Below are 16,692 nucleotides of genomic sequence, written 5' to 3'. Positions count from 1 at the left end.
CTTTTTTCCTTCTGAGAGTGCACTTTAGCTAAATCCCAAAGTGCAGTGCTAATATCTAGACTATAATTCAGCTTACCCCTAGCATCACGAAGCCGTCGGTTGTTATTCTACTTTGGGGGCCTGTTATATAACAAAACATAGCAAGACATACGCTTGTGACTGTCTATCCATGGAATTATTTGTGCCTATGTCAAGGGTATACCTGAGCTTCTTTTCTCCCTGCCATCATTTCCATTTATCCTGTTACACTTTCCCCAGTCTTGAGACAGAACATTTTTCATAGAATCATAGAGTTGGAAGGGTCCCTGATGGTCATCTAGTCCAACCCCCTACTCAGTGTTAGAAATTCCCCGGGCCAATTGTGACAAGGTGGAGATCTCTGGATGCCAGAATGATGACTATAATCTCCATAGTGCTGGTGATATATTCATTTTCAGCTTCGTAATCTTGTAAATAATAAAAAATGGTGCCTAGACATTCCATTGTGGCAACTGTAACCTAGGTTTAAGGTGCCATTTAATGCAGAGTTTATGTAGCTTTAGTTTCTAACACTGCCTACAATGCAGGAAATCTGTATGCTTCTTATTGCAGCTTTAACCAACCCTGCTTTGAAATCTCTGAAAGCAACGTGAACTTTTGTTTCTAAAGTTCATGGCTTCCCTGAATACAATTGTGAAATCTACCAATAAAGAGCCTTGTGGGTGTTACAATATTCTGTTCCACCTTAACAGATGTGTGGAGTTGTTGTATGTCACATGTCTGTTTACATTCCAGCACAGCTTGCTATGAACTTCCGTTGTGTGTATAGCTTTTGCTTAAGCTGTTTGCTTGGACACGAAGGGGAGAAGACATGTTTTTCCCGTTGTCCTGATGCTGAATAAAATGCCTGTAAATACGCTTTACGCAACCTCTATCTGCCCTTCTGTTGCGAAGAGTCTTTTTCTCTGCTGGCTTGTGTGCTCAGCTTCTAAAGGTTTCTGAAGCTCGCTGCCGGCCGGAGCCAGCTGGGGGCCTGCCAATTGCCCCCATTTCCTTGGATGCATCCCAACAGTCGGATCAGACCAAAGGCCCATGTAGTCCAGCATCCTGTTCTCACAGTGGCCAACCAGATGCTTGTGGGAAACCTGCAAGCAAGACCCAAACACAAGAGCCCTCTCCCCTCCTGTGATTTCCAGCAAGAGGCGTATTGTGTCTGAGAGTGGCAGTATGGCATAACCATTGTAGCTGGTAGCCATTGATTGTTAATATCCTACCTTTCAGAATACAAAGTCTTCCAAGGGAGCTTACAGTTAATATCAGAATACCTTTTTAAATAGCAGTATCATAAGACACTGGGGACGCGGGTGGCGCTGTGGGTAAAACCTCAGAGCCTAGGACTTGCCAATCGTATGGTCAGCGGTTCGAATCCCCGTGGCAGGGTGAGCTCCCGTCATTCAGTCCCAGCTCCTGCCCACCTAGCAGTTCGAAAGCACTCTTAAGTGCAAGTAGATAAATAGGTACCGCTTTATAGCGGGAAGGTAAATGGCGTTTCCGTGTGCTGCGCTGGTGCAGGTTCGCCAGAGCAGCTTCGTCACGCTGGCCACATGGCCCGGAAGTGTCTCCGGACAGTGCTGGCCCCCGGCCTCTTAAGCGAGATGGGCGCACAACCCCAGAGTCGGTCACGACTGGCCCGTACAGGAAGGGGTACCTTTACCTTTATTGTAAGACACAGGGCATTGGTGATAGGTGTGCCTGTATGGGGGTTATAATGGTTCTCCAGAGTGTTCCGCATGTGTCTTGAGCCAAGGTCTGCCTTGGTCAAAATCCAGTTCCTCACTTCCTATGCCACAGAGTTCCCTGTTTGCACTGTAAGCCTGACAGACAGAGCTCTGTGGTTCAAGGGCGTTCTCTAGGTGGCAGCGCCAGCCTGCATGGGCACTGAAGTCAGCTGACAGCCAAGAGCCAAACCCTGTCCATTAGGTCCAAAACAGCCTCAGAGCATGCTCAGACTGAGTTTGGGATGCTTGAGGAAATGTATGCTTTCTGAACGCTGATATGAACTGACTGGATCCACACCTCCTAGACAAATGTGCAGATCAGAACGTAAGTCATCCGTCGGCTTTTGCACTCCCTAAATGCTCCGGTGAAGATTTTGCCTTCAAAAAAACAATAATGTCAAAATACAATTGATAATGATGATGATGATGATGATGATGATAATAATAATAATAATAATAATAATAATAATAATAATAATAATAATAATATTTATACCCTGAATATTTATAGCTGGCCAGAGCCAGGCTCAGGGCAGCTAATACCAATAAAATCACAGTAAAAACAAAATAGGGGGGAAAGAGGGGTGCAGAGAAGAAAAAGAAAAACCAATTTAAAATACAGGTTAAAATGCAATTTAAAATGCAGCCTCATTTTAAAGTAGCTGATAAATCAAGAGCATAAGGGGAGGGAAACATAAGGGTCGGACCGAGTCCAAACCAAAGGCCAGGTGGAACAATGCATTTTAAAATATGTATTTAAATTCAAGTCTTAGTGTAGATTTAAAATGAACACATTAATGCAGAGAAAGGGGGCAGGAGACTTATGCGTGAACCCATAGAAAAGGGTCACAGACCAGAAATAGACAGATTCCTCCATCCCCAGTCTGAGGACACTGAACAACTTGTCTCTTGTGTAAGGACACTGCCTGACTATGATCTCCTTATCCTAACGCCGGGTGTCAATGTAGCACATTTCAAATGGTCCAAAGCAGTTTGCCTGTCCTATGTCAAGATGCCTTCCAACAGCCATCCTGTAAGGTAGGTCAGCATCACTGTAAGTTTAGGGGCTGGAGCTGAAGGAATGGGAGTTGCATGAGCCCACTAACTCAGTTTAGAAACTGCAGGAGTGCAAAGTGCTGTTGCACCCAGTTCCTGCTTGCAGGTTCCCTATACAGTGGTACCTTGCTTCTCAAACACCTTGGTACTCAAACAACTTGGAACCCAAACACTGCAAACCCGGAAGTAAGTGTTCCGATTTGCAAACTTTTTTCGGAAGCCAAACATGCTCCGTTTTGAGTGTTACGCTTCCGATTTGAGTGCCACACTTTCGTTTTGAGTATTACGCTGAGGTCTGTCTGTTTTTTGCTATTTATTTTGCATTTTTGTTTTTGTGACTGTGTGGAACCCAGTTCAGCTACTGATTGATTGACTGATTGATTGATTGACTGATTGTGTGACTGTAGTACATTGTTTATTGCTTTCATTTTATGGATCAATGGTCTCATTAGATAGTAAAATTCATGTTAAATTGCTGTTTTAAGGGTTGTTTTTAAAAGTCTGGAATGGATTAATCCATTTTGCATTACTTTCTATGGGAAAGCGCACCTTGGTTTTGGAATGGATTTCCGGAACGGATTAAGTTTGAGGATCAAGGTAAGCATCTGATTGGCCACTATGACAACAGGATAATAGACTAGCTGGCCTCATCCAATAGCTAAAATTTTAAACCACACCCCCACACACTTTTGCTCCTTTTGCAGTGCCATTTTTGTGAACAACTAGACATTGCAACCATGACAGTTGTGATGAGACCGTGAAAGCGAGGGAATTTTTTTATTCAAAGCCACATTGGTAGTAAGCCTTTTTTTCTTTTTTTTAAAATCAAGCACGGAAGAAAAAGAAGTAACCACTTAACTCTAAATTAGGCTAATTGCCAAAAACTGTTGCAAATATTCAGCCACTTCATTATACCACGCAGAACATAAGTTTTATTAATCAAACATGCCTAATGAGTTTACACAACTTAATCATCACCACTACAAGGGGGAACAGCTTTTCGATAGAAAGCCATTGTACCACTGAAAGAAAAGTGTGAAGAGTTAACGTTTCAATCTGGTCCAGGATTCTAAAAGCCTAAGCCAAGGGCAAGCAAGATGGCAGTTCTGCAGATGTCCTTCAGCTACAGATTCCACCATCCCTGACCCATCCACAGTGACCTTGCTGGCTGGAGCTAATTCAGTTATGATTTTTTTAATTTTCCATATTTATAGGCTGCCTTTCAGGATTGTCCTTCCAAGGCAGATCTCAATCACGGAATCGTAGAATTGTGGAATTGGAAAAGACCCCAAGAGTCATCTAGTCCAACCCTCTGCAATGTGGCAATCTCAGCTAAAGCATCCATGACAGATGGCCACATTAAAAATAGTTAACAACTGATAACATTACAAATCACAAAAAAATAAAAGTCTGAGATACTACATAACTCATATAAAAATCATCACAGCAGCAGGAAGAACCAGTAACAAGCTGACTAAAATAATACAAGTGCGAAAACAGAGAGCATAAAGAGCACATTTAAAAACCACCAGGAGAAAAGTACCAACACAAATATTGACACAAAAGCATTTTGGATTTCTTTTTAAGTCTTTAAGTTTAAAAGTCATTACGCAGCCTTATGTATTGACCTAAGGGGGTCTTTCCATAGGATCACCACAAAATAGGCCCTGTCTCTTGTGTCTGTCATTCTAATACAATCTAATACGGACTAGAGTTGATTCAGCAACTTCCAGGCGGCTGTGCTGTCTGTGGATGATGGGAATTGTAGTCCGAAACATCTGGAGGTGTGACAAGTTAGGGAAGGCTGCTATGAGCATTTGCTATTTCTGATAATATATTCTGGTCAGAAAATCTTTAAAACTGCAAAGAACAAAAGCCTCTTTTACAAAGCAAAAACAGTCTATGGTGCAGATTAATTCACAGAATCCAGACCACAATGGTGCTATTGTAACAGATATGACATGCACCTGTGAAAGAGGCTTGCAATTAAATTCAGATGAATCCAGAAATCAGTACGTCGAAAAGGGTCTTACCTTTAATCATGTGCAGATATTGTTAGTCTAGAGGACTGCTATCGAACACCACATAGCTTCCTGCTACGGTTCTTCTCAATTAGGAACAAGCAGTCGCTCTCCTTCTTCAATTACACTTCAGAGCAGCTAGACTAGAATGCTGGAAGGCAGGAGCAGACTTGCTTACCGAACCATTGGGCAGAACAGAGCCACACATTCTCCTTAATATCTCCAGAACAACAAAGACTCAAATTTAATGCTGAGATACACCTAAGAATTCCATCTACAAAAAATTCACAATCATTTGGTTTTCACTCGATTTGAAAGAATGAAAAATGATGTGAAATAAACACAGAGGAAATGTGCTTCTAATAAGAAGGACATAAGAGCATCTCCTCTGAATCACACCAGAAGTTCCATCTGGCCCATCATCCTGTTCTCCCTATTACTAACTAGATACCTAAGAGAAGCCCTAGAGCAGGACTGGAAACTCCATATTCATGGGGACAAGGCAGCCTCGTCTCAAATCCAAGGCCAAATACAGAGGGCCATTTTCCAAATGGTAACTTTAAATGGGAAGAACTGCCTCTTATCAAGACAGATGTCGGGGGTGGGAAGGACGCAAACAAGTGTGCACCAGGGGAAGGGGGCCTGGAATCTGATTCAGGAGGGGGGTAAGGTAAAAGGTAAAGGACAGTTAAGTCCAGTCAAAGGCAAGTAGGGGGTTGCAGCGCTCATCTCGCTTTCAGGACGAGGGAGCCAGTATTTGTCCACAGACAGCTTTCCGGGTCATGTGGCCAGCATGACTAAACTGCTACTGGTGCAATGGAACACCATGACAGAAGCCAAAGCGCACGGAAATGCCATTTACCTTCCCACCACAGCGGTACCTATTCATCTACTTGCACTGGTGTGCTTTCGAACTGCTAGGTTGGCAGAAGATGGGACAGAGCAACAGAAGCTCACTCCATTGCGGGGATTCGAACCACCAACCTTCCAATCGGCAAGCCCAAGAGGCTCTGACTGTCTTCACAAGCTGAATTCAGACGTGGGGCTTGTTGCGTTAGTTTTAGTGGTTCTAATGCCAACACATCTGTCCAGATTCCTAACGTTCCTTTTACGCCGCAGTGCCTATTGCGTTGTGGTTTTCTGATCAATAACAGCGCCACGTTGCACTCAAATTTAAACAGCGGGAAAAAGCTGTATGCTGTGATATTGCCCCAAAATGTAAACACATGAAACTGCAACGTAGTGCTCCTGTGGTTTTCTGAGTTAACAGGGTTGCAAACAAATCTTTCCTGGAAATCAACGCTAAACTTCTGCCAGGTTCCACTGGATTTCCAGAAGTGTTTTTTTTATGTTGTGTGAAAGATCACACGAAAAAGCAGAAATTAACAAGTGAGGAAATGTCAGGAAAGCAGAATAAAGAGCCGTAGAGCAGCTTTCCTGATGTGAGAGCCTGTGTTGCAGGGGAGCCTGCAAGAATGAAGCAAAAAATGAGTACAGGGCAAATTGCATGAGTGCTCCAAACCTAGTCACTGTCCTCTCTCATAGTGATGAATGAATAGGAATGGAACACACAACAGACTCTGCTCATGTGGCTCCAGAAGTGATGCACCTACAGGATCACACCACAGGAAATACTCTCAGAGTCCTTCTCCAGATGCATGCAAACAAGTCAGGGTATCATCCTGCAATTTTGGAAGAACGTGTGGTAAAACAATCATCTTCAACCCCAGTGTGAAACCTTCTCCAGAGGTCAAGAAAAGGAGAGTAATTTGTTATTAAGCAATCAGTGTTAGACATCAAAAGATCCTCCTGCTGAGCCTTGCTAATAAAAAAATGTACATTAATCACTCTCTACCTCTTCAGAGCAAATGCTCCTCCTACATAGCAGCAAGGGGCTGTCGACCTCCAAGAAGGGTTAATTTGTGAGATAACTATCTCAGCCACCGGAGCAGATAAAAAGCACCTTCTGATTTCATGTCTGATTATGCCCAGGGGTAGACTATGAAAACACCCAGATCCATAGCATAAAATCATTTTTATTTTTATTTTACATCTTGAATACATTCTCTTCTGCTCTGCCTCCCTCCCAAAATGATTTAGATCTAACGATAGCAGCAAAAGGCGCTGGATTTTCCTGCACCAACCTCTGTTGTTCCCTCCAGGCTAACTCAAGAGCACACAGGATTTTGAACTATAAAGGTAGCTCTTGATTTGTCAGGCACAGATTCCCCATGCAGGAACTCTGAAGGGCAAAATATAAAAGAGGAGATATATCTACTTGCCTAATAGGTTCGGCACTGGATACTGGCTCAGGTACTAAAAGTCTCTCTAGGTCTCTCTCAGAGCACACGGGATCTGTTCCACTTCCAGCTCATGCAGGGTCTGAGAGAGCCACTGTGTAAGCAGGAAAGCCAGCCAGAGTGATGCAAGTTACTAGGAAAAGCTGCAGATTTTTGCATATATTATGACGAACCCTTTCACAGTCTAGTAAGAAGGAAAGGCACAAATGTCTTGCGATCCCATCCATTCACTTGCATGTGAAGATGAATCAGCGTATAGGGAGGAGGTTCAAAAAGTCTCGACATGGTGCCTAGAGAACAACTTTCACCTAAATATCAGTAAGAAAAAGGAGATGGTGTTGGAGTTTCGGAGGAAGAGAGGGGAACTAGCCCCGTTGTATATCAGGGGGTGCTGTGTGGAGAGAGTATCTTCCTTTAAATTCCTGGGAGTCTACCTTAGTGAAGACCTCACTTGGAAAATCAATACAACCCAGGCAGTTAGGAAGGCCCAACAGATGCTCCATTTCCTCATAGTCTTGCGAAAGAACAACGTCAGACAAAAATTGATTACAGTGGTGCCTCGCAAGACGAAATTAATCCGTTCCGCGAGTCTCTTCGTCTTGCGGTTTTTTCGTCTTGCGAAGCACGGCTATTAGCGGCTTATCGGCTATTAGTGGCTATTAACGGCTTAGCGGCTTTAAGAAAAAGGAAACGAACTCGCAAGAACTCGCAAGACGTTTCGTCTTGCGAAGCAAGCCTATAGGGAAATTCGTCTTGCGGAACGACTCAAAAAACGGAAAACTCTTTCGTCTTGCGCGTTTTTCGTCTTGCGAAGCATTCGTCTTGCAAGGTACCACTGTATCTCCTTCTACCAGTCCACAACAGAAAGTGTCCTTTCATACTGTATTATAGTGTGGTACGCTGGTTTGACAGCCACAGACAGGGAGTCCCTACAGAGGGTGGTGAATACAGCACATGATATCATGGGCTGTCCCCTGAGTACGCTAGATGACATTGCGGGAGACCATTGCCTCCGGAGAGTGAGGAAAATTCTTAGGGATGACTCACACCCCAGCCAGCACCTCCTTAATCTCCTACCTTCAGGCAGGAGATACAGAAGTATAGTCAGCCGCACCAACAGGTTAAAGAACAGTTTTTATCCATGGGCTGTAGGGCTGCTGAATTTGGGGGGGGGAATAGTGGTGCAATTGAATTCTGACAAGCACACAGAGTGTGTACAAGACTGAGTGTATGGGGGGGCTCATTTAATTTCACTGCACACAGGTGGTGTAGTGACAATAAAGGTTTTTATTATTATTATTATTATTATTATTATTATTATTATTATTATTTAGATTCAAGTTCACTTTTATGGAAGATGTGAAGCCCCTGTCTTCAGCAAGTACATGCTTTAATTATACATCTATAGCCCACCCTGTCCCAATAAAGTTACCCCAAAGTACACTGTGAATCAAGCTGCATTTCCCAGTAGTGACACAGTAGTGAATTCTCCTTCTCATGCTGTTTCTGTACCATGAGAATGGAGATTCATCAACAACAGCAGCAAGAGTATTGTTAGCCCAGAAATGGAAGCAAGAAGAAATTCTGACGAAAGAAGAATGGCAGATAAAATTAATGGACTACGCAGAATTGGATAAAATGACAGGAAGGATTCGAAACCAGCGGGACCAGAGATTCACAGAAGATTGGGAGACGTATACAAATTATTTGAAGAGCAACTGTAATCAACAAATTACGTTAGTAGGACTACAAGAAGTTTTGTAAGGAGAAATAGATGAAAGTAGAAAAAGAAGAGAGATATTAGTTATGAGATTTAAATGTAATAGGGAAAGTAAGAAATGTATACAGTGGTGCCCTGCACGACAAATGCCTCGCAAGACGAAAAACCCGCTAGACGAAAGGGTTTTCCGTTTTTCGATGCGCTTCGCAAGACGAATTTCCCTATGGGCTTGCTTCGCAAGACGAAAATGTCTTGCGAGTCTTGCGGTTTTTTCCGCTTCCCCCCCTTTTTCTAAGCCGCTAAGCCGCTAATAGCCTTTTAGCCGCTAAGCCGCTAAGCCTTTAATAGCCGCTAAACCGCTAATAGCGCTAATCCGCTAATCCGCTAATAGGGTTGCTTCGCAAGATGAAAAAGCCGCTAGACGAAGAGACTCGCGGAACGGATTATTTTCGTCTTGCGAGGCACCACTGTACTAAGTGATTAGATTGGATAATTTTCAGATGTGATTGATGGAAGTAAAAAAAAATTGTATAAGATGTAAAAGTATGTTTAATTACTGTTGAAAATGATATGTTAAAAAACTAATAATAATTTATATATATTAAAAAAGAGAGACTGGATAATCGATATATGAAGGGTGGAATTGCATGGAACGATTTACAGAAGTGGCACCAGAATGGAGATCCTTGGATCTGAACTGTTTTCACACACTAATACTCCATCCTGTAGAATTCTATCAGTTACATCTTAGCTGCACAATCGGAAAATAAATTTCTGGAACCAAAGTGCTTTTTCTGTGCAGCCTGAGCAGGAGCAGTCGCCATTAAGAAAAAGAGGTCAGAACAGGGCAATATATGTGTGGACTGTCCCTGGATCAAGTGGATTTTCTTCTTTAAGTTCTCAGAGCTCTTAATCTAGCTCAGGGGTCAGCAAACTTTTTCAGCAGGGGGCCGGTCCACTGTCCCTCAGACTTTGTCAGGGGCCAGACTATATTTTGAAGAAGAAAAAAGAATGAATTCCTATGCCCCACAAATAACCCAGAGATGCGTTTTAAATAAAGGACACATTCCACTCATGTAAAAACACAATTAGTTTGCCTACCCATGATCTATCTCAAGGTTGTCATCTGAACTAGCCAGATGTTTAACTGAGAATCAACCAGTCCCATCATTTGAAAAATAAGAGTTTAGAGCTGTCTTGCCCCCCCCCCAATGGCAACTAGACGTTCAGTTTTGGGAACTGCAACCTTGATTTAAGAGCCATTTGGCGTCTAGTTTATGTATCTGAGTTTCTAACACTGTTCACCACACACACAAAAACTTTTTGCTATGCTCAAAGGTGGTAATGTGAAACCTGCCTTGGTTGGATTCAGCCCACAGTCTCCATCTCTCCCTGCAGATTCGCTCAGTGCCTGAAATGGAAGGCAACTATACCTGAAAAGTTTGCGTGAATCATGAGAAAAGACAGAGCAGTGTGTTAAGTGCTCTCCATCATTCAGCTCCTTTTGAGTGGGTGTTGCTGAGGCAGCCTCTCCCTCCTCCAACAGATACCGGGGGGGGGGCCTACGGAAAAATCCTCTTGCTCCGATGAGAGAAGACACAGCAGCCTTTCAATTAAGCACATTCAAGAGGAGAACGTATAAAGGCAAGAGCATGTCCTCAAGCGGTCAATTAGCCTGTGACAAGCGCAGAAAGCAACTCTTAACAAAAACAATGTGGATTATGGTGGTATATGAATTCACCAAGCTCACTGTCACTGGAGAGGCAATTCCCAAAAATGCCCTAATCTAGTCTGCCAATTTCAAATCTCATCAGGCCCACCAAAATGTCCAGCAGTCAGGGATCATGGGAGCTAGAGTCTGACAACATCTGGAAGGCATCGCATTGGGGAAGGCTGGTACAGTGGTGCCTCGCAAGACGAAATTAATTCGTTCCGCAAGTTTTTTCTTCTTGCGAGTTTTTCGTCTTGCGAAGCACGGTTTCCCATAGGAATGCATTGAAAATCAATTAATGCGTTCCTAGGGAAACCGCCTTCAGACCAGGTCCGGGGACAGTCTGTCCCCCGACCTCTTCTGAAGGCTGGGGGGGGGACAAGGGCTTTTCTTCCCACTGCCAGCCTTCAGAAGGCTGTTCTGAAGGCTGGCGGTGGGAAGAAAAGCCCTTCTTCCCACCTCCCGCCCCACAAGCTCCGGGGACAGGAGGGCTTTGCTGCCAACCGCCAGCATTTTAAAAGCTGTCCCGGGGCGATTTTAAAATGCTGGCGGGCGGGAGCGAAGCCTCCGCTGTCCCGGGGAGATTTTAAAATGCTGGGGGTCGGCAGCGAACGCTTCGCTCCCGCCCGCCAGCATTTTAAGATCACCCGGGACAGCAGAGAAGTCTCCGCTGCCCCGGGCGATCTTAAAATGCTGGCGGGCGGGAGCGAAGCGTTCGCTGCCGACCCCCAGCATTTTAAAATCTCCCCGGGACAGCAGAGAAGTCTTCTGAAGGCCGGCTGTGGGCGAAAGTCTTTGCTCCCGACCGCCAGCAATTTAAAACTGGTCCCCGGAGATTTCCCTATGGGCTTTCGTCTTGCGAAGCAAGCCCATAGGGAAATTCGTCTTGCGAAGAGCCTCCAAAACAGAAAACCCTTTCGTCTTGCGGGTTTTCCGTCTTGCGAGGCATTCGTCTTGCGGGGTACCACTGTATTAATGCATCACTTGCATTTAATCTCATTTTCATACAAAAATATTTCTTATGCGTACCTGTAGGGTTTTAAAAATATTTCATATTGTCAATGAAATAAAGAGTGAATTAACGGTTGTTCCCTGGAAGTATGTGTTAGGCAGATTTCAATACCTCGGGTTAAGTACTTAATTCGTTCCGGAGGTCCGTTCTTAACCTGAAACTGTTCTTAACCTGAAGCACCACTTTAGCTAATGGGGACTCCTGTTGCTGCTGCGCCACCGGAGCACGATTTCTGTTCTCATCCTGAAGCAAAGTTCTTAACCTGAAGCACTATTTCTGGATTAGCGGAGTCTGTAACCTGAAGCGTCTGTAACCTGAGGTACTACTGTATCTCCTTAATGTCCTGGAGCTTGCTTTTCTCCCTCACTTCCAGGACTCTGGAAATTTGCCTCTCAGCTCTTTTCCACAGTCATTTTTCCAGAATCCCCAAGACGGCCAAAGCAGTAAAGGAAGAAATGACCATGAGATAGAGAGAAATCCAACAGGAAGCTCCCTATTATGTTAGCAAAGCCAAAGTTGTTGTTCTTTATGTACCTCCATCCATGAACGTGGACTTGAGCAAAGAAAGAGAAGGCACGTCTCTGCCCCAAGGAGTTTACAATACTAGAGATTGTTACAAGGGAGACAACAGGGGAAGTGAGAGGGGCTAGAGCATTGGGGGGGGGGAGTGAATGGGGACTAATTTAGGACTAATCCACACTTAACTTTTGGCCCACACTTTCCAGGCACAGGTTTGCGGTTTAACGCTCCTTGTCTGAGAATTTAGTTTTGTTTTTGCCCTGAGCTTTCCCCACGAAAACCCGCTCTTTAAAGCTCAATGGCAGCAAACGTCAATTTGGGTTTTAAATGGTTTGATGTTTGCTCTGATTGAGCTTTAAAGAACAGCTTTTTGCTGGGAATGCTCCGGAATGGGGGGGGGATGTGGTGCTTGGACACAAGGCAATAAATCGCGGACTCTGGAAAGAGCAGAGGAAAGGCAAGTGTTGATAAGCCTTTAGTAGAAGGATATGAGCACAACATCACCTTGCCAACAAAGGCCCGTATAGTTAAAGCTATGGTTTTCCCAGTAGTGATGTATGGAAGTGAGAGCTGGACCATAAAGAAGGCTATCGCCGAAGTATTATGGTGCTGGAGGAGACTCTTGAGAGTCCCATGGACTGCAAGAAGATCAAACCTATCCATTCTTAAGGAAACCAGCCCTAAGTGCTCACTGGAAGGACAGATCCTGAAGCTGAGACTCCAATACTTTGGCCACCTCATGAGAAGAGAAGGCTCCCTGGAAAAGACCCTGATGTTGGGAAAGATGGAGGGCACAAGGAGAAGGGGACGACAGAGGATAAGATATTTGGACAGTGTTCTCGAAGCTACCAACATGAGTTTGACCAAACTGTGGGAGGCAGTGGAAGACAGGAGTGCCTGGCGTGCTCTGGTCCATGGGGTCACAAAGAGTCTAAACGACTAAACAACAACAACATGAGCACAAGAGGGTGTAGAGCATAGGAAGTTGTGTTATTCTGAGTCAGACCACTGGTCCATTGAGCTCAGCAATGTCAACACTGATTGGCAGCGGCTCTTTTGGCTTTTAGATGGGGATCTATCCCAGCTCTTCCTGGATACGCCAGGAATTGGATTTGGGATTTTCTGTGTGCAAAGCAGATGCTCTAGTACTGAGTTATGGTCCTTCCCCGAGTACCAAAAGGCTCATAGAAAATTAAGTACTATTAAAGGGGATTGCTGAATTACAGGTCTGCTTTTTAAAGTCCGACCTTAAAGGCACAGAGGTGCTCAAAGTTGCAGATTCATTAAGCAGCATTAATAACAGCCTCCAAGACACCAGCCTAGATTTATCGCCAGTCAGAAGGAAAGGAACAGGAGGAGATTATTACATCAATAGGTTTTTAAACTCAGGAGTTCTGCCAAACCAGAGGCAAAATGCAGACCATGGGTGAACTGGACTTCCCCTCCTCCCCCCCCCCCCGCCATGACCTCTTTACCACTTCTGTCACTGAATGGCCAACCACTACCCTCCAGTGGTGTTTTGGTGTAAAAGTGGTAAGACTTCAATAACTTGTTTTTCAATGCACATAACTACATGGAAATTACAGCTTCTGACCTTGAAGCCCTGTCCCTTCATTGTAGACATGCATTTAACCTGTTTTGGCTTCTCGGGAACAAGAGTGAGGGCACTTTGCACACACTCTGAGGCATTTGTTACTTTCTCAGGCATTGACATGGTAACTTATTTGTCCTCAACAGATGTTTGTTTTAATTTTGTTTCACTGTATGTTGCTTTAGAACAGGGGTCAGCAAACTTTTTCAGCAGGGGGCCAGTCCACTGTCCCTCAGACCTTGTGGGGGGGCCAGACTATATTGGGGGGGAGGGAATGAACGAATTCCTATGCCCCCAAATAACCCAAAGATGCATTTTAAATAAAAGGACACATTCTACTCATGTAAAAACACGCTGATTCCTGGACCATCCACGGGCCAGATTTAGAAGGTGATTGGGCCAGATCCAGTCCCCGGGCCTTAGTTTGCCTACCCATGCTTTAGAAAAGTAACCAGCGCAATATAACCCATAGGGGTGCATCCTCTGCCTGCTTGCACAAGGGCTCTTGCACTAGGGGATGGCTGGGTTTCAATGCTGCACAACAGAGGAATCCAACTGTGCTAGCGGAAACTTGTTCAACAGATTGCGCAACCTATTGTGAAACAACATTACCAGCAGCCTGCTTGCACATTTATTTTGTACAACGACCTTTCACTGGTGAAAAACATTTCCCAGCCAACTAGTATGCCACTAAGTGGCTTTAACTTATCGCCACACTGGATACAAACCAAAATTGATTGTTGAAGTTTGCATAGCTCATATGTGATGCATTGCAAACACTGTTAATCTGCTGATCATTTGTGTAAGCAAGAACAAGCTGTCTGGCATCGTTGTGACATCAGGGGTGATTGACAGGTTGGCAGCCCCATGGTTCATGGGGGAGATACAGATCAGGTGGGACCAGCTCCCTCGCCCTGACATATATGCGTGAATCCATGCTGAATCCTGGCAGAAATTAAGCCTTGCAGCTTTAAATTGTAGGTGATACTGCTTCCAACATAGATGCCTTACTGCGGTTTAAAAGAACCTTACAGTATACTTTTTTTCTGGTCAGTGTCAAATGCACATTCTTCGGGTCCCGTGAGCAGTCGATACTTAAAGGGCCTCTTTATGCTAGCATTTGCAATGTTTGCACTGCTACACATGCAGTTAAGAGACAGCAGTGTCGTGTCTGCATGGTCCCCATCAGTAAAGTCATAGAATTTGCAGGTCAAGCATGCCAAAGCCTTCATTCGTTGCCAAAATAGCATGAGAGAGACACAAGCATTTTGCAGTGATCAGGGGCAGCTTTCCTGGCACAAGCTGAGTTCATGTATGTCTCTGATGAGGGAGAGACCTGTGAGCACTCCCTTGTTATCCTAAATGACAATAACTGTGCTGAAAAACGACCTTATGGCTTATTGGGCACTTTGGATCACATTTGGTGCAGCTGACTGCTCCATCAGGCAATTATCATCCCCTTTTAAACACTGACCTTTCCTTTGTTTATATCCTGACATTGAAAACCAACTATGTTATGACAGCCTGGGAGGGGGAAAGTTTGTTGCATTGACAAAGCAATAAGTTATTTTAGTGAATCCTTGCTTCATGAGCCATGTGCAGATGTTCTTCCCAACATCTCTCCCCCCGCTCTCTCTGTTTGTGTGCAACCATTCTGCTGACATTTCTACTGTCTACACACCTGATTTCTGCTTCTACAGTGACCTTGCCACATAAACAGGAATTGTATAACTGGCACATGCATTTTTCTGGTGCCCTATTCATGCATTGCTCATCTATGTGCCCGGTCCTCTATGCACACATTCAGCAAAACCTCTGGACATCAGGCCAAAGCAGAAAGCAAGGCCTGTCGCTTGCAGTCGCAATCTTCCCTCACCCAAGTCCCACAAAAAACCACACATAGGGATGCTTTAAATAAGCAATATACACTCCTAGGGGAGGAAATCACAGTAAGTTGTGGGGGAGCTAGCAATAAGCACATAGAACGAAAGTGACAAGATCAACAGAAACAGCTTCATTAACAAGCTTTCTATTGGCCCCATTGGAATGGCACATTAGACTGTACTACTTGGAATACAGAAATACTGCTGTGTTGTTCGCTCTCAAGGTATAAAAACACCCTCTGCCCAACGCAGATGGCAGCCACAGTACAAAATCAAAACAGAAGACAATCTGCAATTTCTTCCCCTCCTTTAAAAAGTAAAGGACCCCTGGACAGCTAAGTCTGCTCTTAGTCAAAGGCAACTATGGGGCTGTGACGCTCATCTCGCTTTCAGGCCAAGGGAGCCGGTATTTGACCACAGACAGCTTGAGTCATAGGGGTCATGTGGCCAGCATGACTAAATCACTTCTAGTGCAACAGCACACCGTGACAGAAACCAGAGCGCACGGAAACACCATTTACCTTCCCGCCGCAGTGGTACCTATTTATCTACTTGCACTGGCATGCTTTCGAACTGCTAGGTTGGCAGGAACTGGGACAGAGCAACGGGAGCTCACCCCGTCACGGGGATTCGAGCTGCCGACCTTCTGATCAGCAAGCCCAAGAGACTCAGTGGTTTAGACCACAGCGCCACCCGCACCCAAACTTTAATTAGAGGCCACTCCTAAGTAGGCAAGTCTGAGCAATGCTCAGGCATGGGTTTTTGAGAGCCTGCGTGCTATTTCAGGTCCTTCTTGTGGGTCCCCACAGGCACTGAGAGGACCACTGTGAGAACCAGATGCTGAATTAGATGAGCCATTGGGCTGACCCAGCAGGCTCTCCCTTAAAGGGATTTCCATAGGGAAGGATGTTTTAAACTGGTCCAAAGTGCCCCATTACTTGGGTTCCATCCAAAACCATCTACAGCAGCATTCAGATGTTTTTGACTACAGTTCCCATTAGCCTCCTTTTCACACAGCCCTGGCAAGCGCTCCAGCCCTATGATTTATGATGCATTCAAGACTCGTGCAGATTTCTAGGTTCTATATATATGCAGCTAAACAGGCATCGCCAAGGAGGGAAC

At 44.6% G+C, this 16,692-nt stretch overlaps 1 protein-coding gene across 10 annotated transcripts in view; it reads right to left on the bottom strand.

Moving 5' to 3' along the window:
* Positions 1 to 16,692, bottom strand: part of PLCH1 (phospholipase C eta 1) — a 144,737-nt gene that overhangs the window by 84,126 nt on the left and 43,919 nt on the right. The window contains exon 1 of one of the 10 annotated variants that reach the window (XM_082223833.1): positions 7,117 to 7,234. The exons of 8 other annotated variants lie outside the window; for them this stretch is intronic. Coding sequence is in view for 1 of the 2 variants with exons in the window: in XM_082223832.1 (XP_082079958.1) it covers positions 4,847 to 4,856 (10 nt within the window). In the remaining variant the exon portion in view is untranslated. Of the gene's footprint in view, positions 1 to 4,846; positions 4,971 to 7,116; positions 7,235 to 16,692 lie in introns of those variants that run through there. One more of the 10 variants, XM_082223832.1, reaches the window with a different exon arrangement.

Source organism: Podarcis vaucheri, assembly GCF_965113315.1.
Source record: "Podarcis vaucheri genome assembly, chromosome: 5".
NCBI classification, from domain to species: Eukaryota; Metazoa; Chordata; class Lepidosauria; order Squamata; family Lacertidae; genus Podarcis; species Podarcis vaucheri.
The sequence above is the reverse complement of the archived record's forward strand: the minus strand, read 5'-3'. Positions and strand labels throughout refer to the sequence as shown.